Genomic DNA, 22,972 nt, shown 5'->3' with positions numbered 1-22,972 from the left:
ACAAAAAATATTTACTCGCATTTTACTTTTATATCCTCACGGGAAAAAAAAAAAAGCCTACCACAGGAAAGTCTGTGGAGAAACAGAGGAAGAGAAAGCAAACAAGGGGAAGGGACAATAATTCTAATCTACCCCAAAGACCACACAATGCATGTTAAAACCATGATCTGATAGATGTTCTCAACTGGTTTTAACAGCTGAATATCTCCTATTCGGGCTATAAACATGTTCGGTTTGTGACTGCATCAGCTGTCCAAGCCAAGGAGAGAAACACGTTATGATGCCTATTTATTTTTGCATATAAATACTGCAAATATGTTACAAGATTTCAGTGAACTTCTCAAACTGACAGGGCCATAATACTGTAGATTTCTGATTTTCTACACAGATTTAAAAAAAATCAAATAATGGTTTATCAAAAGGTCAATCATATTGTTCAAAGGACATGCAAAGTTTGATATTTGAGTTTTCAAATCACAGACTAAAGGTATGACTATTTCAGATGCATCATTTTAATCAACATTTCTTATTCAACTGAACACCATTTATTTCCTTCTTACTTGCACTAAGCTATCAATATAAAGGCAAGAAAAGTAATCAGTCTCACTCAGATACAAGGGAAATCCCTTGCCTCAATAAATTTGCACTATAAGCTAGGACCGCTCTTTTGTGTTGATTTTGTTGTTTTTTTTTTTTTTTTTTTAAATGTCCTACATCATTATGTAACAACAAAAAAGAAACAAAGACCTCACTTTAAAAATGAAGTTTGTTAAAATCTACCTGTGGTTGCTTGAGCTTTCAGACAAGGGCATGTCCAGACTAACTGGACTGTTGCTGTTGCGCTCACTGCTTTCATACCCAGACTCCATTCTCTGTATTAGATGAGGATGTTGATCCACCACATGCTGGGTGCCACGGCCTAGTACACCACGCTTGTATCTGACGTTTGACTGGCTTGATCTTGTTTCTTGAACAGCACGTTCCTTCACCTCATTCTCCATAAGCTCTTTACCTGTTGAGATAAAAGAATATAGCCCAGTAGAAGATCCAAGTTTCATAACAGCAAATCATCGACACATTTTTGCTTCTCAGTTATGCTTTAACCAGAAGCACTGCCTTTAATATCACCTAAAATTAGCAATAGGAAGCAGAAAAAAATTTTACATCATCTCTGATAACATTAAGCAACAACCTATTCAGCAAATTCATTTTCAAATCTCTCCAATTTAATGCTACCATATTCCCCCCAAGTAACAATCAGATGTGGAAAGAAAAATCCCTTCCTCCCTGTAACAATTTGTATTTGTGCAAAATCATTTTACAGTATATCCAACTGTGCCTTTAGTATTTCCACTTCATAGCTGCTACTGTACTGTTGTATTTACTTCAGATGCTGCACTTTTTAGTTTATTTTGCCAGTTACAATTCGATGAGTCTCATATATTGTCATTCATGTAGGACAGGAGAACTGGAAAACTTTTAAATTCTTCCTTACTAATCTTACTTTATGTTCCCACTTGCCTCATGTTTACTCCCCTTGTTTTCTTCTCCTGAAGCTGTGTTCTCTTCTCTCTTCATCTTCCCTATAAATGTATGTTCCTTCATGCTGCCAAATTCTTTTCAACCTTTAGTTCCTTCCAGTTATCCCTGTCCCTCTCAAGACTCCAAAATTTCCACAGGTGTCCTCATTAACCACAACCCTGCTGCCAGTCACACAAATCTTTCCCTTCTCATCCACACACAGTCCCCTTTAAGCACCTAAGAAAGGAGAGTAGCAGTTCCAGTAGCATAACAGTATAAAAGACGGGAATGGGTAAACACCTGCTCTCCATACCCTTTACAGTTTCAGGAGCATCCATTTCTTGATAAAGGAGGAAAATAACTGTTACATTCATTTGCAGACGGTGGAAAGGGAAGCAGGGGGAACATAAGATACCTTAAGTTGTTTCACAAAAGATTCTATTACCTTCAAAAAGCCAGCAAAGCCTAGGACAAAGCCTTTATGTACAAATTACACAGCCTGCTGTAGTGCAAAACGGTCCCAGATAAATCATCATTAGCTGCTCTTATACTCACAAGAGAAACTCCATGCTAATGCATGAGGTACTTGCTGCACCACAGTCTGAGCCATCATGCTAAAATAGCAGGAGCCAGAGAAAGTGACCAATAAAAAAGCTACTCCAAGCAATGAACTTCCAGATATTTAGCAGTTTAGCACTGGGTCTGTTTAAGTAGCAAAAACAGTAAAGTTTCCCTTGTAACTTCCCAAAATGTGAAATTTTACACACGGAAAACAAACAAAACAAATATCACACATGCAACATAAATACACACAGAAATTAGCCTTCAAGGAATCAAGTCACCACCAACCTATATGCCATCTTCAAAATTTCACTTCTCAACTTAAAAACGAAGAGAAGACGACTGTAAATTCCACATATTTGTAAGTAAATCTTTCTTTCCAACTGCTTACCTGCCTCTTCAGAGAAGGGACTAAGCTGAGTGTAGCCACAATGTTTCCTTTTGTCTTTACTGAAGATGCTGTCTATATTCAGAGATTCTCTTCTGGGTTTCCAGGTTGGCCGGTACCTGCTAGATGAACTGGATTTAGACTCACTACTGGTACTCTCCACTTCCCAGTTTCGAGAATGTGCAGATGATAGGCTTTTTGAGGGCCGTGTTTCAGCCTGATCCACATTACCCCCTCCGTGAGAGGAATTTTGGGTGATTTGAGAAACTTGCTGTGGTCTGCTGTGGATCATATTGCTCACTGTTTCTTTAAATTCCCTCAGTCGGCTCGTGCTGCTGGATGGTTTGGGGGCAGCTCTGGGAGCTTGTTTCTCCTTCAAGGTTTCTCCTGCAGTTTATAAAAGAGAGGGCAAAAGCCACAAAAACAACTCCAGGTTAAGCCAGCAGCCCTACTCACAGCATCTTTATACAGTCTTTGAAAAGTAAAACAAAAACCCAAACACAAAAGCAAAGACAAGACAAAATGCTAAGATGTAAGAAACAAGGAAAGAAATACACATACACTCTGAGGATCTTAAAAGCATTCAGAAAGATATTGATATTTCAAATAAAATAATGTTTCTTGCCTTCACTGTGGTATCCTGATGACTGAGCCTCATCTACTTTTCGCCGAGACCGGCTAGAACTCCTTTTGCGGTCTGCCAGTGAGCCCTTTTTGGAAATATGCCTCTGATTACACTCACTGTCAGTCAGGTGCCCTGAAAGGACAGAAGAACACATCTGAGATGACAAGAGCCTTTAGACCAAGTGCTCTCTGTGCTGAAAACAGTAGGGCTCTCCTCCTTAGGCGCTGAAGACACTCCAATGCTAACTGGCAGGTTTGGGTAACTTTTCGTTTCCAGAAGTTATTGGTTTTGTCCTGTGGGTGGGGTATACATTCATTTTAAGGTCATAAGCAATACAGCCCCTCCAAGGACCCTGGTTAATGACAGATCATCCAAAGCGAGCGGAAAAAGTTGAGCGTGCCTTGTCTTCTAATACTCTAAGGGTGTCACTTTCTTGCTGTCTGAATACTTGGTCAGTTTTAACAGTCACCAACAAGAAAATTGAGGACGGCTTGCTTAACATTAGTCTGTTGAATGAAGACTTAAACACATGAACAAGTCAGCATGTAGTAATAAATTAATGCACATCGCCAGTTGCTCTGCACTAACTGCACTCTCTTTATAGAAGTAATTTGAGTTAGCTTAGGCCACAATGAAGAAGCCTTAGTTGGCTCTCAAGGGCTACACCAGCTAATTCACATCTGCCACAAACTAAGAGCATACACACAAATTATCAGCACGAATCAGCTTACACACAAGAATGTTCCCTTACTCCCTTGCTCATGTGTCCAAGTCCTAGCATTTTCTCTTGCACACATTTGTTCTCCTTTTCCTCACATAAAAGGTGAGTTAAGTGCATAATGACAGTTCATTACAAGTTTTCTGTACTGCCATTTCTTTTAACATTATGGTTCTCACACACAGTCCTAAGCCTGCAAGCACAAACACACGCATGGCTTTACTCATGTGAGCAGTCCCAAGCAGAGATGCAGGGTAAGAAGGGAATTTATGAATAAGCTACAAGGACTTCTCTGGCCTTTACATCACCAAATTTCACCTTCTATAGGATGACAGCAGAGAAAAACCCCTACTACTCAACAGTGGATTAGAAGTCCCCAGACTACACAGATGGCATTTCTGAGCCTACCCCTTCTCTAGAAATTAGCACAAAAATCAACAATATTCAAAGCAGATTTTAAAAGTAGAAATCACACTTTTAAACAGTTGAAGAAATAATTCACTTTGACTACAATTGCTAAGAAGATACTATAATATGAGTGTGAAGGAATCCAGACAACAAAAAGCAAGCTACGCAAGACTCATGTTTCTATTCATTCGCAAACTAGAGAGTGATTTTTGTAGCTAAATCTTTAGAAAAAAAGAATACATAAAAGAACTAAGGGAATAGAAGAGAAACACTGGCAATGAAAACAAAATGTATGACATTTAGGTGATTGAGCATGAGTCAAGTCAGCACTTTGGGAGAAATCACTTCCCCCAATAGCATGTACTGTCATACATCTTTTAGGGACTGAAAGAACAGTAGTATCTTTTATCTTGAGGGGAACCACTAGGAGGTAAAAGAAGCTTACACTTCACTAGAGAAGTTGTATACTATGAAGCAAAAACATTTTTCCCCGGAAGTTTGCAACCTGATAGGAATGACTGGCTACCATACAGTAACATGTTAGTGTATTCCTGTCCTGTAACAGAAACTATTTAAAGATATTCAGTGGTGCTGGAGTTAGCTTAGGGTCTGCACAGACAAAGAACACAACTTAGCGTTGTAGAATGAAGGTTGCTAGCTGTACATAAATATTTCTTCTCATTTCATAAACTGTAAATATTGTCATTTTCTCACTGAACATTTCATAGCCATAGAGGAGAAAACCAAGAATCCCAAGTCTGCAGGACACAGACTATGTTGTTTCTACCTGGGTGCTATGGAACAAAGACTAAATCCAATGAAATGCACGAACAGAGGAATTGTAATACCATATATACGAGCTAAAACTTCACACATTTTTTTTTCTTTTATTAAAATAAAAAGCCAGCATTTCCAAGTGCCCAATCACACACCTAAAAAGATGTCCATTGCTGAATACATTCCTAAATGCCTCATCCTCCATGGGTGGGATGGTTTTATAAGCAAACAGTGGTATTCAAAGGAATGTACAAAGGAAAGGTTTTTGGTGGTAGTGGTCTCTGGTTTTTGGAAGGTGAGGAGGAAGATGGTCAGAATATGCTAAACAAAAAGAATGAAATCAAACAGGTTAAGACAGAATGTCCCCTACTCCCTCCCAAGAAAAACTCAGTTGCATGAATAGGGTAGCCAGAATACGCATATTTTTCTCAGCAGCACAGGTTGGCAGGAGCAAGAGAGTGCTCATGCAGCCACTCTTCATGCCCTCATCCTGAAGAACCCAGGTGTCTGAGGTCATATGACCCAATGGTGGTCCTTCCCAGGAGGGTGATGTGGGATAGGGTCCATAAAATTCTGGGCTGCAGTAGTGGGGTAAATGGCCATTACATGAAGAATCCTGCTCTTGCCCAGAATTATTCAATAGCAGCAACTGTTGACAGGTCAATGTGGATGGCTTCTTTATAGCCCCACAGATCAGCATTTGATGACTAAGCAGTTGTATGATTCAGCAGACTGGCTTTTTGGAAAGGCTTTAGGTAGGCAAAAATAAAAGGGCAAAATGTCCAGACAGGTGACTAGCTAAAGGGGACAGACTGACTATAGCTAGGGTTGAATCAGGGAAGATGAGGATGACTGAAATTAGGTAGTGAGAGATGGGCTAGAGCTGGAGGAATAATATAGGACAGAATCAGTAGGAGAAAAAAGAAAAAAGAGGAGAATATTACTAAAAAATTACAGAACAAAAAGTTATAAGCAGACGAATTTCAACATATATCATATATGTTGGCAGCTATCCCACTATCCTCTTCCTTTTTTTTTTTATTTAAGCAGACTTATGTGACAAATTTTGTAGGGAGGAACCTAATTCAATCAACTGCCTGTCACTTTAGTAGACTTTTTTGTATATAAGTAACACCCTGCCAGCATTTTCAGTTTTGGCTTATCAGAACTCTACAGTTCAACATAAGTTGTGTTTCCTGATCACTCTCAAATTCTGCTCCAACTCTCCCTTTTTTCTCACACTCTACTGAGGACTAATACCAGAACCTACAGTGCTAAGTATTTCATAAAACATTAAAAGTACCTTCAAGTTACCGAAAACCATAGATTACAATTGCTTAGATTTTTGATGAAGAATGTAAAAGCACTGAAGAAAACGTACCTGAACCATTTTCTTCCAGGTTCAGATGTGAAAAATATTTGTAACATAGATGGTTTCAAATGAACTAAAGATGAATACATTATCACAAGACAGCAACTATTTTGCAACTAAAAGGAGATAGTGGTGTGTTAGCTGTTGACACTGCTGCAACTAACAGTTGGTGATTCAACAGTTATGTCATCTCAGAAAGTTTAAGGCACAATAAAATAAGTTCAAATGAATTTAGTAGGTCATGTTTCTGACGCTTGAGAAGTCTGCCCTTGACTCATGCACTACTTTTTCAGAACTGAAGTTAGTACTGTATGCAGAAACTGACTGGGGTCACTAGGCATGAGTAATACAGATCTGAGCCTTCAGACTTCCAGCTAACCTCTTTTCAACTATCTTTGGGCCGACTGTTCAGCTGCTTGAAGGAATATAAAGACAGACTCCCTTCCCATTGCAAATGCTCAGTTAATTTGTCTCCACAGCACAGGCAGGAGAACAGGAACATCTTATGCTCCTCCTTAGTGCAGTAAATACTAACATCATCCACTTACACAGGAAGTCTTTAGTACCCACGTATGGGAGATTCTGGTGATGGAAGTGCCTTTCCCAGACAGCTTCAACTCCTGAAATGAACTAACTGCACACACAACACTTACCAGACTGTACAACGGCACTGCAAAACAGACTCGAGGTTCCAGGATTTTGTATGACAGAAAGAGCAGGTGGATAATGGATAACAGAAATAGTATCTGTAAATTTTTATCTGGCTAGATGCTAGTCTACAAAGGTCAACAGCAGTTAAAAGTTATGCAGATCTTTGTCAACACTACAGTTCATTGCAAACCAAAACCATGGTGGATACTAAACACTGCTCATTATTCTGTTACGGGTTGCATAAAAAGATTTTTTATGGGGCTCCACTGCATTCATCATATTTAATGACAATGACTACTCAGATATAACAGTATCTGCTACCTGTATCCCTGCTGCTTTGTGAATCTGCATCATTCTCCACATTGTAGATGACCGTCCCCTGTGAGTCGGAAGAGAAGTGACTAACCACAGACTCATGGTGTGCCTGTTTATAAGGATAGCTGTCGGTAGAGGAATCTGTCCTGGTATCGCTTGAGATGGAAGGTTCTCTCCCTAGTAAAGAAAGTAATGTCAATTTTCAATCTCTTTAGACCTTTATAAGAGTCACGAAAGGTTAAAAAAACAGGAATAGAACGGAAGCAGCTACATGTAAGTTAAGTGGAAGAACAGAGTACCAAATATGCAAATTCAAATCCCAGAACACCGAATCTTACGGGAAAGGTCCTATCCTTTGGGAAAATAAAGGGGTGTCATACCTTCTTAAAGCTTTTATTTCTTTCTCTCTGGTAACTCCAAATTTATCAAATCTATTTATTATGCAAAATTAAACTATGTCAATTGGCATACCAAAGTACACATTAGTACCACGCTGAAATTAACAAAACTAGTCAAGAACAAAATATTAATAAAGATAACAATAACATCAAAAGTCATAATAATAACATATTTTATCTATTATGAAGCAAAAGCCTATCTAAAACTTCATACTGAGATTATATCTAAAGCAAAGTAACCTGTTTCTTCCAAAGAAGCTGGTGCTGGTCCACTGCATGACTGGGATACTGAAATGGATGAACCACCGTGATTCAATTTCAGTACAGTACTTCTTAAATTCATTAAAACAAGAGAAAAGGACAACCTCCTCCCAACACTTCCATTATACAAAAGTAAAAATTTGAACAGTAGGGAGACTGTTGGCCATTTTATGTTTTGTATACACTCCAGAATATACGGAATGTTCATTCCATACTTGTTTGTCAGTGGACAAACTAAAGAAAAGCAGAAAAATAAAGAAGAAAATTATGGTTAATTTTGCACACAGCCTGAGGCTGCTTCATATTTTTGGTGAGACCAAGGCCTGTAACCTGATGTCCTACTTCAGGCAATGTAAAAGGTTTTACACACAGAAAATTCTCCCCACCTCCTGACTGGTTAAAAATCTTGAAGTCTGAGGAAATACAGAACAGGGCTGTTATAGGAAATGACAGTTTCAGAAAGAAAGGTGAATATAGGAAAAAGGAATCAGTGCTATGGAACTGAGTAGTAAAGAACAATTTATAAACTGAAGTCTCTATTCAACAGAAAATCAAAAACATTAAGAGGAACCATTTGGACTTCACATTTCATACCAGCATTTTTGACAATTTTTCCTCCATAATTTGTGGTATCACATTTTGATGTGAATAGATGCATTTATCTGAACCTATCAACAACAGTTCAGGTATGATATTGTGATTAACAGCTTAAGAATAAGCAATTTCAGTTCACTTCTGAATTATGGGCTGTGGATATCTGATAACACTGAGTAGTCCTCAAGTATTTACACTCAGTGAGAGACAAAAAGGCCAATCCAAAAAGCTATATTAGGATAGAAAACTCTGGATATCAACAAGACTAAAAACCAATCCATTCATATTTGATTGGAAAATAGATAGAGTATGACTTTTTCTGGCACATCAACCTACAGTATCTCACAAATTCTTTCAAAAGTTTTGTATCAATGTTGAACACTGCAGACAACATAAGTAAGCCTGAGCAACTCAAGCGTTTCTGAAATGAGAGAGCAGGTTACTCATTGTAACCTTCTGAGTTTAATCTGAAAGAAAGCACATTTTTAAATTTCTTTATATGTATGTATTTTTATGTTCAGCTTCCTGAGGTCATTTCAGAACACAATAATATTAGATACTGAAGAGACACTGAGAAGTAGTGTTAGCTATGTATTTCCTGGAAAAAAAAAAGAGCAGAACCACAAGGCCAGTTTACATGTAGCGTATATTGACCTGATACTTGTAGAGATGCTCACAACTGATGGATAGCATCAAAGGCCCTCTCCCCACTTCCTGGTTTTCTTCAGAACAGGAAGATAGGTTTCTAAATTTTAAGGCATCTTGTCAAGTGAGAAGTGAAGGTTTTCTTCCTTCTGTTTTTATTTGCATTTATTTTAAGACGAGTTGGAGATTTATTTCATTACTAGTAGATTGTCAACACACAACTAAGGGGATAACAGATGTTCTCTACGGAGTAGCTAACTTTATGTTTCCTGGTCAACTATTGTCCACAAAAACCATAAAATATTCCTGGAATTACAGTTGTATAAATAGGCTAGTATTCTGGAAAAATGCTGCATTTCTGGTTTTAGTCTCGTCTTACTGTTCTTGGCAACCTATAAACCCAACTCTAATATAGGATATTTTCTCCAAATATACAAAAATAGAAACAATCTTCATTTGCTAAACCATTATAATAAACCTACACCCGGTTTCTATTCTTCATCCTATCTAGATTGCAACTGCCCATCTTTCTCAGAATGTATCTAGAGGCCACATCTAATATCCAAAATTATCCCAGATATTCAGTAAACCAATAGCCCATCAGACCACTACCAACATGCTGAACAGACCAAGTTCTAAGCTCTGAAGCACCTTAGTAGGACACACATTTCTGATTCAATGCACTACCTGTAATACAAAGGATTCAGGAAGCAGAGATATGTTGAAGGCCTCTTTGATAGAAAGTGCTATGTATCTGCAGCTGTAGTTTTTTTTGATGCAAAACAGACCATGAAGAATTAACAAGTAATCATCACCTACAGGCATATGCCTTCACCAATCCCTTTCCCTTTAGTCTCCCACAAATCAGTTCACATTTCATAGATTACTTTACCCCTAACTTCACTCCTGAGTTTAATTCTGCAGCTTCCTTTCATTTCTATGAGCTTGTGCAACTCAGCTATTATTCCCTTCCTGTTAAAACTGATTACGAATTTATGAACCCAGCCCTTGAAATCATTATTGTTCCTCTCTACTTCTACTCCACAACAGATCCTTCACTGCTTTTTTCTTCAGATTCTTTCTCCAACATTTTTTGGAGAAGTTTACTACCCAAACAATCAACAGAGTCTTGGACTGGAAGAGAAGTTCAGAGGTGAAATACTGGAAGTTCTCTAGATCAGCTTTGACAACCAAAGACCCCCCCAAACAGAAACACACACAGAGCAACATAAAAAAAATCACACAACACTACAGCATAAGGCATAAGCTTGCAGTCCAGATTGCTTACCTGAGTCTTCACTATCATAGCAAGTCCTGCAGTATTGCTGTAAATCCACTTGGGGGGGCAAGTCTTGTGTTGACACTGGAGTTCCTCTTGGATCTGCATACAGCAGCAGCAAAGGCTGATAATGACCCTTAATGCATTTTGTCACAACATCTTTCCATTTTGGACCAATCTGATTTGACAACAAGAACAAAATAACACAAGAAAAAGATTGTCATCATCTTCTGTAACAATGTCTACCCCCCTCCTTACTTCAGAGTTCAATTTTTTTCCTCTGACTTTCTTTAATTCCTTCCATAACCAGTATTGAACAGGAACCATCAAGAAAGCTCTAACCACTGGTCACACATTGGAAAACACTTCAAAACTGTCTCATAAAAATAGGCACTTCCATTCCTCTGAGACTCACCTTATCTAAGAAAAAAAGGCACCGTTTATGACACCAGCTAAGAACACATTTGGAACACAGAGGAATCAACTCAACTAAAATCAAGCATTTTGATAGGCCAGGCAACAATTATTATAGCCATATACGTCTCAAAAATCTTCCCCATATACTAATATGGGTTTCACTTAATACACTAAATATCTGCTCTAACAAATCTACTCCATACACAATTATTCAACTAAAGCACTGCAGTACCTATCCTTGGCAGTTTTGCTGCAGACAAATGTGACCGAACAAATGGAAAGATTAGTTTTCCCTTTGAGATTCTGCATGGCAAAACTAGCAGAGCGTTTTCCTCTCTCATGTTTGTGCCTCCATGACTAGAAGGAATAAGAGGAAAGTAGTGCGAAATAAAGCAAAACTAACGGGATGTAGGAACAGTGTGCCAAGATTCCAGCACTGGTATCTGTAATGTCAAGGACCTCATCACGCTTGGTGAGAATTAAAAAAAAAAGGACAAACAAGTGGAAAATTGGTTGTTGGCAGCAACCATCAGGGAAGTCTGGCATCTAGATACTTCAACAAGCAACTCCAAAAGCAGGCTAAATAGCAACACCACTCATCAGTAAGGGAAAGAGAAGCACGTCAGCTGTGTGCACGAACAAACAATAGGGATTCAAACAACAACACGAAAGCAAAATTGGCAGCCAACAAGTAAGAATAGGACTTCTGAGATTTCTGGTACACTTTCCTGTGAATGCTTTACTTTGCTCACAAAAAGGTACAAAGCTACGGAACTTGAGTAGGAAAACACACACAATTTCTCAAAATCTTTGAAGAACAGTACAGATTTGTATACAAATAGTTAGAAAGATAATCTCTTAGGAATTTGTTGAGCATTACTTTCTTACCTCCTTGACATGAGCATCATCAAAGTACATCCATTTGCGGATTTTCGTTTGGAAGAAGAAGGTAGAATAATGCTTTCCATAGTAACAAATCATTCCCACCAAATACAGCTCTGAGTGTTTTGCTCTGTCATCAGTTACTCTGAAGAAGAGCTTCAAGAAGGGAAATAAAAAAAATGAAAGCAGAAATCAATAAAACACTCAGCATTTTATATACTGCTTTGAGTCTGAAGGCCTCAAAGTACTACAAGAGAGGCAGCAGTTGTTTTAGCTGAGATTAAGAAAACAAGTCAAAGACTAAAGTAATTAAGCAAACCCAGAGATGCAGACCAGGTACAGCCTGTCGTTAACTCACCAAATGCCCAAGAATCTAGTCAGTCTTGGAGACTGTGGCCATGCTTTAAAGATGTTTACAACAGTGATATATAACACCTTCTCAGAATTTGAAGTGTGGTTCTACTCTAAAAATGAATACAAGCAAAACTACTTTGCACTGAAAGAAATTCTCCATATACTCTGTTATGCTTGCTGATTATATGAAATACTATTTAAAACTGTTACTCATTCCTCATCACTTTGTAGAAGTAATGCAGTTCTGACAGTAAACAACTGGCATTTATTTTAATTTAAGCTAAGAAGATGAAATGAAGACAACAGTAGGTCAGAAAAATTTGGTGCACACAATGTTTTCTGAATTTAATTGACCATGTTTTATTTAAAAATGCACTGGATTCATTTTTTAGTGTGTTACTGCTTTACTATGCAAGTACCATGCATTCTTAACCACACTTCCATTAACTTGATCTGATTTTAGTTCACTATGCACTGGATAATTTTTCTTCTTCAGCATTTTAATGTAATACCTCAGTGTTAGAATATGGCACAGCCAAGATTGAATATATGAATTACTCAGCTCTAATACAAACTGATATAGAATAAATGAATCCTCTGATATACAAGCCTCCGTATCCCATACACAAGTTAATTTAACCTATCAGTCAGTCACACAATGCAAGCCACCATTTCTCAGAGACTGCTCAGTTTTAAGTTGCTCAGTTATAAGTAACTTCTACTTGTTACAACTACAGGTGTAAATGAAGAGAGGATTTAAACAACCAGAAACTGTATTTTATCTTCAAAAGTAATAAACTTCTGTTCTTTGAAGTGGAAAGTGTACAAATTTATTTTAATAGAAACCAGCACAAACCCCAATCTAAAATTCCCTTGCACTTCTACGTATTCCTTTTAATTCAAACTGTTTTCTGAAGTAATTTTCTCTTATTTTCAAGCACCTTACACAGTCATTTCATATAGCTGGAAACACATGATTACACTAGTACTCTCACAGTTTTTGCGAAGCATTCAGAATCAGACCAGATCTTTGGGTATGTCCTCTATTCAGAGGCTGAAAAGGTAGAGGTGGTGACTTATTTTTCTCAACCCAGCAGTATGGACTATCATTAGAAAGGTTGCATGCTTTTAGGTACTGTCAAATTACAAAAAACTCACATCTCCCAACTTAAGGCAAGTGCCTAGGCTGTGAATAACATCCTCAGCCAGATCAGAGTGGTCCGAGTCCCAAACCAAGCCAATGGTGATGATCTGCGGAGAGTTCATCAGCACACGACGAATACGTATCTTTTCCCCACAATTACTCTGAGGATTTAAAACAAAACAAACATTGAAAATAAACATTCTCTATTTATTATAACGTTATAATAATTATTTATTATAAATAATATTTTTTTATTCTCATTATTTCTTATAACATTAGTTATAATCTTCAGAAAGAAGCTTGCTTTTAAAGCTAACAAATCTGCTTTTAAAGCTAACAAATTTTTCAGTGATTCTTTCTATCCATTATCTGTTGGAACTGTCAGCATCTCTAAAGCATCATGAAAAAAGTTCACCTACTGAATTAAGAAATTATCACAGTAATTTTAGCAAAGAGCGCATCATCTTTTTATTTTTGAGGGCAACTATGAAAAAATCTCTTAGAACTCACTTTCCCCCCATAGCAGGTCATATATGCACCTCTAGAAAAAGATTCCAGAAAAAAACATCCAGAAAAAAACAAAGAAAACAAAAGGAAAAAGCTTCAGTTTAGTGACAAGTCAACGATGAGAAAGTAGGCTAGAGATTTTTTGGTTTGTTTTGTGTGGGTTTTTTTTTGTTCATTTGTTTTATGGGTAGAAGACTAATGTTTACATTATATATCAGGCTTTAATATTAAGATGACTATATTCTCACACATTTTATTATGACATATTTTATTATGACATATTCACACACACAAAGTACAAGCACTCCTGTGGATTATCTCACCAAAACCGACCACCACCACCAACAAAAAAAACAACAAACCATCTCTTTTACTCTCAAATTGTCATCACCTTTGCTTCAACTAGTTAACATAAGCAATTTTTGTAAGACAGGATTAATATGTAATTCTAATAAGTCATGCAAGTGAAGCTTTATTAGTCCAGCCTTAGCTAAGCCTCAGTGAGATTTCCCAAACAAAGAGAGGCAGAAAGGGCCGACAAGCAATTTTACCCAGCTGATTATTTCAGATACAAAGCAGCTCACCTTGACAAAGATCGTTCTAGTAAATTTTCCTTGTTTTAGTTATTAAATAGCTAGACTTTTGAATCTCTTGAACAATAAAACAATATCTATGTGTTTTGTTTTGTTTTTTAAATCATAAGTAAACCACAATTTGCCAATAGCCAAAAAATAATTTAACATTTAGATAGAGACTAAAAGTGAATGTTTCAAAGTTACAAGCTACAGAAGGCTAAGGGGGAGGCAGGCAGGCATAAAATGGAAATGCTTACACCACCCCCAGGGAATAGGCATACAAGCTATTCCTGTTAGAGCCTGGTATTGCTTCACTTCAGGCTCATGAGATGTCAAACAGTAGCATTACACAAAGCAGCAATTATGCAGCTGTTTCCTACCCTACCTATTAATCAATATGTAAAAAAAAGTTTGATGATCACTATTTTTGCATAACTACCTAAGGCCCTAGATCTGAATATACCTAAATTAAAAGGTAGAACAAGTTATCAAACTCCTGTTTTAGAAACCAAGCCCTTATGATTTAAAAACAAGAATGTCTTCATGCTTACATGAAACTAATTGTATTTTTCTCAACCCAACTGATATAAGGACTTAGGTCAGCCAAACTTTGTCAGACTTTTACTGCATAGCAGAATGGAACATTTTAAGAACAGTAACCTATGACTATCAATTAGGCATATTCTTTTTAAAAGGTTATATGTCAGTTGAATTCCAATTATCACTCGTAATGACTATAACCTACACTTTCTGGTCAGTTTCTCCATACCCTGAACAGTATGTCAGCCCGAATTCCAAAACAGTACTCCCTCAAGTTTTCTGTGATGATTCTTGCCTTTCACATAGCTCTTATAAATACGCTGCGTAGCCTACAAGCCTTTGTTGTTGGAATATCCTCTGGCAGTGAGAAGCGGCTGTTCTTTTCTCTTCGCCTCTGACCAACATTTTGGCTATATGATGCAAGAACAGTGTGGTCAACAGTATAATTTATTCCAGCTGAACAGTAGTGATGAAGTTGAATGGAATCTTATCCAGGCAAAACAATGGATCTTGTACATGTAATTACAACAACTGGTGCAAGAGTAGTAATATTTGTGTCACAGCACGGTATAACTGAGATGACTCTACAAGAAATAAGTACTTCCTTTCCCCGTGCTCTTATTACAGATGGTACACACTACTTTCACAGAAAAAAATAACACCAGAGTACCTGGACGGATTTTGGGAATACCACTAAAAAGCTAGATAATCTAAACTACTGTCAACATAGAGACATCTCCTATATAAAGATACAGCTTCCAAATTCTTTGTCATTTCTGTTTCTTTAGATAAGATCCCAGAACTTTCTTCATAAAATAAAAGCAGACAATTGCTGCTTCATGTTAGTGTTGGAGTCCTCACCAATTTTCAGTGAGATTGAATGGAAATGTATGATAGATACTTCTAGCAGCCATACAGACTTGAACAGGAGTAGATTGCATGCACATTCCCTGTGGGCAATGTAAACATTTCCGATTTATTCCTTCTCACCACCTTTTTGTGTGGATTCTAGCTCAATAAAAACATTTATCTTTATTCTCCATCCAGGCACTATATCCTTGCCTATTCTTAGCACTTACCTCTAGTCAAGAAAACACTCAGCATCAGCAGTTTTTTCTTTCCTTCGTTGAGTAACTGAGAGGTACCAAAATCAAGTCCAATCACTACAATGAACTAAATCTTGAAAAAGCTCATGAATTAAAAGGTATATGTCAGTGTAATCTATTAACTCTCTTCTGTCCTGTCTATTGTCCTCATAACAAAATTAAGCATACTAACCGGACAGTTTCTCAGGTCTCCCATAGTGCTGGCATTTTGCAGAAGCTCTCCGAACATATCTGGAGTGGGTTTCTCTCGTCTCTCCAGCATACAAATAGCTTGATTGCTTCAGTATAGAAAAAGGACAGGAAACAAAAGGTTAACAGAAATATAAAAACGAACAAAAAAAGCACATTAAGCAAGAATGTTGCCTTTAAATTATGTAAGAAGTTAAGAACCTTAAAATACATAACACTTTTTATATTTAATGTAGTACAAAAAACACCATTATTAACTGTGAATTATGTCACCTGCTATAGTAATATGGAAGAAATAAAACAAGTAAAAAATAGAAAAGGTTTCTAATTTGGCTTAAAACTTACACCTTAAAAACAAGCTTTAGCATTTTGAGAAATACTTAATTTCAAAATGAAGCATTTGTTTCAAAATGCTTCCCCCCTTTGGCTACCACAACAGTGATGTTAGCACAGTAAAGCACATCCCTACTGAGATAACCAGACGGTTATAGCAAAATAGCACAGTATTCAATTGATTTCACTGTCCAATTTAAAAGAAAGTTAAGTACATAAAAAGACTAACAGTTATAGGACGTTAAAACTTAACATAGTTTAAGATGTAGATAAACATAGCATTTTTTCTTGGTATTTTTAAAATAACATCCAACTCAAGAGTTATTGAGATTTTTATTTATATATATATATATATATAAAAAACACTGAATAACATTTACATCATTATTTTCATGCAATTCTAATAAATAATATTCTAATACACAGTCTCTGCCTGTAACTTAAAGAACCACAGCACGGTGGAATAGCCAGTAGCAGCCACAAGGGAGAATGAAACCTAGCTTTACATTACTCCTAATACACTGCTAGCAGTAGCCTTTAACAGAGATCTGAATGAGAAGAGCAACTAGCAGTTTAAGACAAGCTTTTCAGGCTCACTACTCTCTCAAGGTGGCCAACAAACACAGTTTTTCATCCCAATCAAAATTTAGAGATGGAAACGAACAACAGAATCCTGCCTCTATCAGGTTTAGGCAGATTTTAACTGAAGAGCAGCTTACTAAAGGAAGAGAAAAATCAACTTATCTCCTCTAGCATTCATTCAACAGAACTCTAACAGAGCTAGAGCAGAAGCTCCTTTAATGAAAGGTCACGAGGTCCAACAACTAGTAAAAAGCAAGTGTTATATCCATCTTCAACATTCATTAGAAAGAGGAGTTGAGAAACTAAATAAGGCTGGTCAATCTTGCTCTACTACCTGGGGAAAAGATGGACCAAATGCCCTCGGAAATCATCTCCAGGCATAAGACAAACAAGGTGAGTCAAACCAGTCAGCATGAATTTACCAATGGCAACCACGCATGATCAACTTGATTATCTCCTATCATAAAAAGACTGTCTCTGTTGATAAGGGAAAAGTAGTGAAAAAGTTTCACAGAATGGTTAAATTCTGGAACAGGTAGTCTGGAGAGACCACGGAATTTGTCCTTGAACATTTCCAAAACTCAGTTGCACAAAACCGTGAACAGCCTGATTTGGCTTTGAGATTATCCCTGTTTTGAATGGGAAGATAGACTAAGCATCTGAAGGTCCTCTCCAGTTTTTTTCCCCCACTTATCATAACTCACCTGTTCGCATACTTAGGTCTTTTAAAACATACATGAGTCCTTGGCACTAGAGTTGTCAGATTCAGAATCATAAACAAGAAGACACACTGATCCATGCCTAAGTTGATATCTTCTGCTCCACTAAGCCCTCATGCTCTTTATCATGGTTATAAAATATCCCCCAACTTCGAACAAACCACATTCCTGACATTTAGTGTTGAAGGTAAAGATCAAATCACAATGCCAGTATAAATAAGAAGCTCTTTTCCATGTAAAAAAATCTCAACTCACCAAAGTGAGGTTGTGGAGATATAATGTACCATCTGGATGAAAGGTAATGGGTCGGAGGTGGCACCACAGCTGGTACAAACACACTAAAGAGAATGAAAATGTAGTATATTGACAAGATTAAACATGCATTTTCTCAGAAATGCTCCCACTTGTATTTATTTTTTTTTAAACCATGGCAATGCATATCTTTGGATTGAAAAATGTGAAACTGAGAATTTATGATTTGTATACAACATGCATCATCACCTCACCTGTTCAAACAAGGTCATTGCAAACTTCTGATGGGAAACACAATGCGGTGCAGTGCAAATATCTTCCTTTGTCTCATCCGCAATGTGGAAGTGAATTCGCATTAGCAGGTTTTCCTAGTCCAAGAGAGAAGTAAAAAAGCATTAAATCATTTCAAATGTAGACAAAAGTAGAATATAAATCACAAAGGACATTATTCATTGCATCTGACATGCTTAAGTACCATTTACAGAGACAGAAGACTACTGCAAATTTTTGAAACCTGCTTAGAAAACAGGAAGTTGGCATTTCTTTGCTATAAGAGAAAACAGCTACCACATCTGATTTTGAATGCTCTATCAGTTAACCATTTATTTTATTTACAGTTACCTCTGAGGATTCTGTCATTGATTATTCTGTCCAAGTCTCAAAATCAATTGATTTGACCAAATATAACAGGTACAGCAGCTCTGCAGTTTTAATATCAGTTGGTTACGACTAACTTCCCATCAACACCAAATAACTCTAGCCCATTTCCATATTCCACAAGGGGTTTGAAATACGGTAAATCCACATTCTGTAAAAGTGGAGGGCAACTAATAAATGAAGAGGCAGACTAAGTTCTACACGAAACAAAAGCTTTGAATGTTTTCTAGATAACTCCATCTGTTTTAAAGCTCCCAGGAGTTCTTGTCTTAAGACCTCCGCTCCTCCTGTTGTTGCCAACATTTATCTGCTGGTGACAGCAGGCTGCTGCCACCTCCTCCAGCAGCAGTTTCCACCACCAGCATAAGTTGCCTGGATGGTTGATCGGCCTTCAATAACCAGGTCAAAATTAATTGGTAGGCAATATAGCTCTGACCCAGTACTGTTTCCTTTGAACTTCAATACATAGCTCTTCCTCTGCCATTTAAATTAAATCTCTGCCTTTAGGGCTGAAAACATTAACTAAGTGAAAAACTATGGAATTCTCTGTCTTGAAGTTTAACCTCAAAATGGAACTCTTACCACTCTTAAGTGTCTTTGTACCAGTATGGTTAACCTAACATGCTTGTGGGGACTCTTCCTATAGAAACAGATGGGCTATTTAGATTTCTCAAGAAAGGAACTGAATCTGAAGTTCCCATGTTCTACTACGTACAGACCTCTGTTAATGTGCTGGGCTACACACAAAGATTTGACATCGCTGTGTTGACAGGGGCTCCTGTATAGGCTCACCTCCCTTATTTCACTTCGAGGCTTCATTGGTATGATCTATTTCCATTTTAAATAGGCCTATTAAACTATACTGTTTTTCTAAATAAACATTCTCTGTCATAGTATTCTACAAACACAGGATAGCTTGGGTTATCATAAGCCCATTTAGAGGGCGAGGAGAAGACCTACAACAGCTATATGAATTTATCATTTCTATAATTCCCTCCAGTGCTACTGTCAAGTTGGGTAGGTACAGGAAGTGAAAGATGTAACATATAGAAAGGACTCCACTCTGAATGGTGCTTTGCCTGAGAGGAGTTAAATGTTGCAGTAGTAAATCTAGCATGCTTGTACATGGATTAAGAATTGATTTGGTTAATAATCAATATGATTAAGAATCTTTGTTAACAACTGGGAGGATACAAACACACTTGGGGCACCCCACAAGCACCATTTCAGAGAAGGAGGGCAGTCAATAGGTCAGCATGACAAAAATACCTCCTACTTAAGTTACAGAAATTTAGGAGACTAAAGGAAGAAAGAGGAAGTGTGGGTAAGAATAAAATCTGAACACAAGAGTTGAGAAGAAAGTTTCAGTATTAAAAAAATGCAGGTGGGTAAACTGAAAGACATAAGATTGGCATAAAAGTCCTAAGTACAACAGTGAGATAACCAGCTTAAAAAATATTGTCAGAAGGTTTACAAACCGGGCAACAGACAAGCAATTGTGTTATATTGCCTGTTTTTTTGTTGTTGTTTGTTTTTTTGTTTTGTTTTGTTTTTTGTTTTTAACACTTTCCATTAGTTAGAGTTTGTGAAAACATGATTTCAGGATAACCAGTAAACAAAATATCCTTTCATCCTTTTGAGGTGATCCTTAAAACTAACATCCTGGATCACTCCCTTAAGTGTTTATACATGAGAAAACTGAATAGTTTTCTTTGAGCAAGAACACTATTTGTGAGGTTTTCACATCATTCCCCATATGAGAGTTTTGCAAAGCACTGGAGAGACTGAAAACAACAACAAAAAACCACACACACCATTCTTATCAAAAATATATACTTGAGACAGCAAGCAGTACATACACAAAAGTTTAAATGTAAAGACTGTAACACTCATATTTCTATTACAAAATCATTAGCGATAATTCTTAAAACATCGTTTGTTTCCCCACTGAAACACTTCAAGCTTGGTGATCTCTGTCTTTTCCACGCTGCATACACTAGGTTTGTTGGAATTCGGATGGGGAGTGGACTGACTGTGTAGTGCAGGTTAGCATCAATGCCTTCAGACCATCTTTCAACTGTACTCACAAAACATTCAGCAGCATCATCCATGATGCCCAGCTGGAATCGTTGCTCATCCTGAAATGTCTTCGCGAGAGCAGTGCGCAGGGCATCAGAAGGCAGTACCTTCTCACTGCTACATTGAAACTGGTTGAAGATACCCTAATAAGAAAACCAAAAAATAGTTGTGTCACTGTATTTTTCAAACACATGACCAATAAGTTATTTGAAAAGAAACAAGAAATCTTTAGCTCACTTTCATCAAGCAACACATGTTTGTATTGTACAGGGACTACAAGAGACAATACTAGGAGTTTCTCCTTGGAAACCATATCTATCTTTGTGGTGTTTCCCTTCCTTTCATTTCGAAGGGCACATATGCAAAGAACTATGGGTTGGGAGCCTAGGGGCAAATTTTCCTCTATGTTCATCACCCTTGAACATTCTCCCAAAGCAAATACAACAGACATCAAAACATCCACATTTTTTATTCCTATTTCTTCCTCTTGATTCTTTCATTCCACACCAATGGCTTTCTTATACATGACTTCTTTTTTCTTCTCAGTCAACTTTTTCCAAACTTCTCAGCCCACCCAAAATATGTTGCTTGCAATCCTGCAGGAATTTACTTTCCAGTAAATTCTTACCCAAGTGAGTAAGAATCAGATGATGCCTGGGTCAGCACAGAGGAGGAGAAAAGGCACGACCTGAATAGCAGCTCCAGCGTGTGGCCAGCTGTTCTCTTGCTGCCATACAACTGCATTTTCATACCTGTAACTCACAGCTCATCTGGGTAATCACTTGCAAGGACAAGTAGTTTAACAGAGATGCATTAGCAGCCGAAATGCAGGTCATACACAAGAAAGTCCAGCACATATTCCCAACTGACTAAAATCCCACTTTGTGTGCATGTGTAATCTCCAAGAGATCTTCTGAACAATTACTTCATTTTTGTTTCACCCTCCTAAAAGGACAGAAAGATTCTGTACGCAAGATCCTCAGTTTAAGTAAAAAAAAAAATTCTAGCCCTTGTTTTCAGACAATTCTTACTCTTACAACACACTATTCCTTCTACCTCATTTCATATGACAAGCAAATATTTTCAGCCAGTATCAAAATTCTGCATCTATTTCCCTATAAAATTTCCCTCACAACTTCCCTAAAGAGTGCAGAAAAAGACTGCTCCTACTCCAGTAAAAAGAAAAATAATCTTCAATTATACACTACTTGGCTTTTCTGCCTTCTAAACAAATCAAACAAAAATGAGAAAGTTAGCCTCAAACCAGTTTGAGGATTTATTTTTCTCTCAAATCGATCACAAGAATCTGTAGTGATGTTCATTCCTGTGGGATTTCCCTAAATTACTGAAAGCTTCTCCCCAACATACTGACAATTAACATTCATTGGAAATAAATAACCTCAACCTTTTTCTCCTTTAACTAACTATTTGTATTTGTTTCTTATCAGAAAGTGAATAGTAAACTGCGAGAAGGTTTGCCAAGCTCTGCCACCTCATCTGCTTTGAAGAAGCTGAAAAAGTGCAGAACACGTCAGTCACTGCACAGCCCAAACAAACCAACCTCGGTGTCTGCTCCATCTCTGGCTGTAGAAATCACAGAATTTATAGCACTGACACAAAGATAAAACCCACATCTCTCTTTACTGCTTCTTATTTTTTTAATTTTATTTTGGCAGTGCTTATGGTGCTTATTCATAGGTGAGGGACCATTGTGCTGAAGACTGTTGCTCTTCTAATACTGCATTTATTAGTGGAAAATGAAATGGAAAATGGTAATGAAAAGAAGGCTGTGAGGCAATGAAGTCTCACACTTCATCAGTTACAGACAATTCCTTTCCTCAGCTACCTTGCATATATACATACTTATACAAAAATGGAAAGAATGACAAAGTCTCTGTCCATAACAATCCTGACTCCAATTTCTGTCACACTGATAAGAGCAAGTTTCATCTTTCCTTAAGAAATTTTCTCATTTCAGTGGACCTCAAAAACAGTGAAAAATAGTTCCATCCTACTGGAACACTTTTCATTAAGCAATTTAAAAGCACTTGAAAATATTCATGACTGTGCTTTAGAAACACATTCATTCTGGTTATCATCAGTCTCACTTCATAGAACCGGAA

The 22,972-nt window shown here is 37.3% G+C and overlaps 1 protein-coding gene across 8 annotated transcripts in view; it reads right to left on the bottom strand.

The window, feature by feature from the left end:
* Positions 1–22,972, bottom strand: part of USP54 (ubiquitin specific peptidase 54) — a 101,050-nt gene that overhangs the window by 17,358 nt on the left and 60,720 nt on the right. For all 8 annotated transcript variants that reach the window (XM_013176570.3, XM_048060023.2, XM_067000530.1 and 5 more), the window contains 11 exons: positions 20,858–20,992; positions 18,368–18,481; positions 18,117–18,199; positions 16,211–16,316; positions 13,325–13,471; positions 11,819–11,968; positions 10,523–10,691; positions 7,343–7,513; positions 3,096–3,227; positions 2,474–2,857; positions 781–1,012 (listed from right to left, as the gene is read on the bottom strand). In XM_013176570.3, the coding sequence (XP_013032024.3) occupies positions 781–1,012; positions 2,474–2,857; positions 3,096–3,227; positions 7,343–7,513; positions 10,523–10,691; positions 11,819–11,968; positions 13,325–13,471; positions 16,211–16,316; positions 18,117–18,199; positions 18,368–18,481; positions 20,858–20,992 (1,823 nt within the window). The remainder of the gene's footprint in view (positions 1–780; positions 1,013–2,473; positions 2,858–3,095; positions 3,228–7,342; positions 7,514–10,522; positions 10,692–11,818; positions 11,969–13,324; positions 13,472–16,210; positions 16,317–18,116; positions 18,200–18,367; positions 18,482–20,857; positions 20,993–22,972) is intronic.

This window comes from Anser cygnoides, chromosome 7, assembly GCF_040182565.1.
Source record: "Anser cygnoides isolate HZ-2024a breed goose chromosome 7, Taihu_goose_T2T_genome, whole genome shotgun sequence".
In the NCBI taxonomy this organism is placed as follows: Eukaryota; Metazoa; Chordata; class Aves; order Anseriformes; family Anatidae; genus Anser; species Anser cygnoides.
This window is presented reverse-complemented; position numbering and strand designations above follow the sequence as displayed.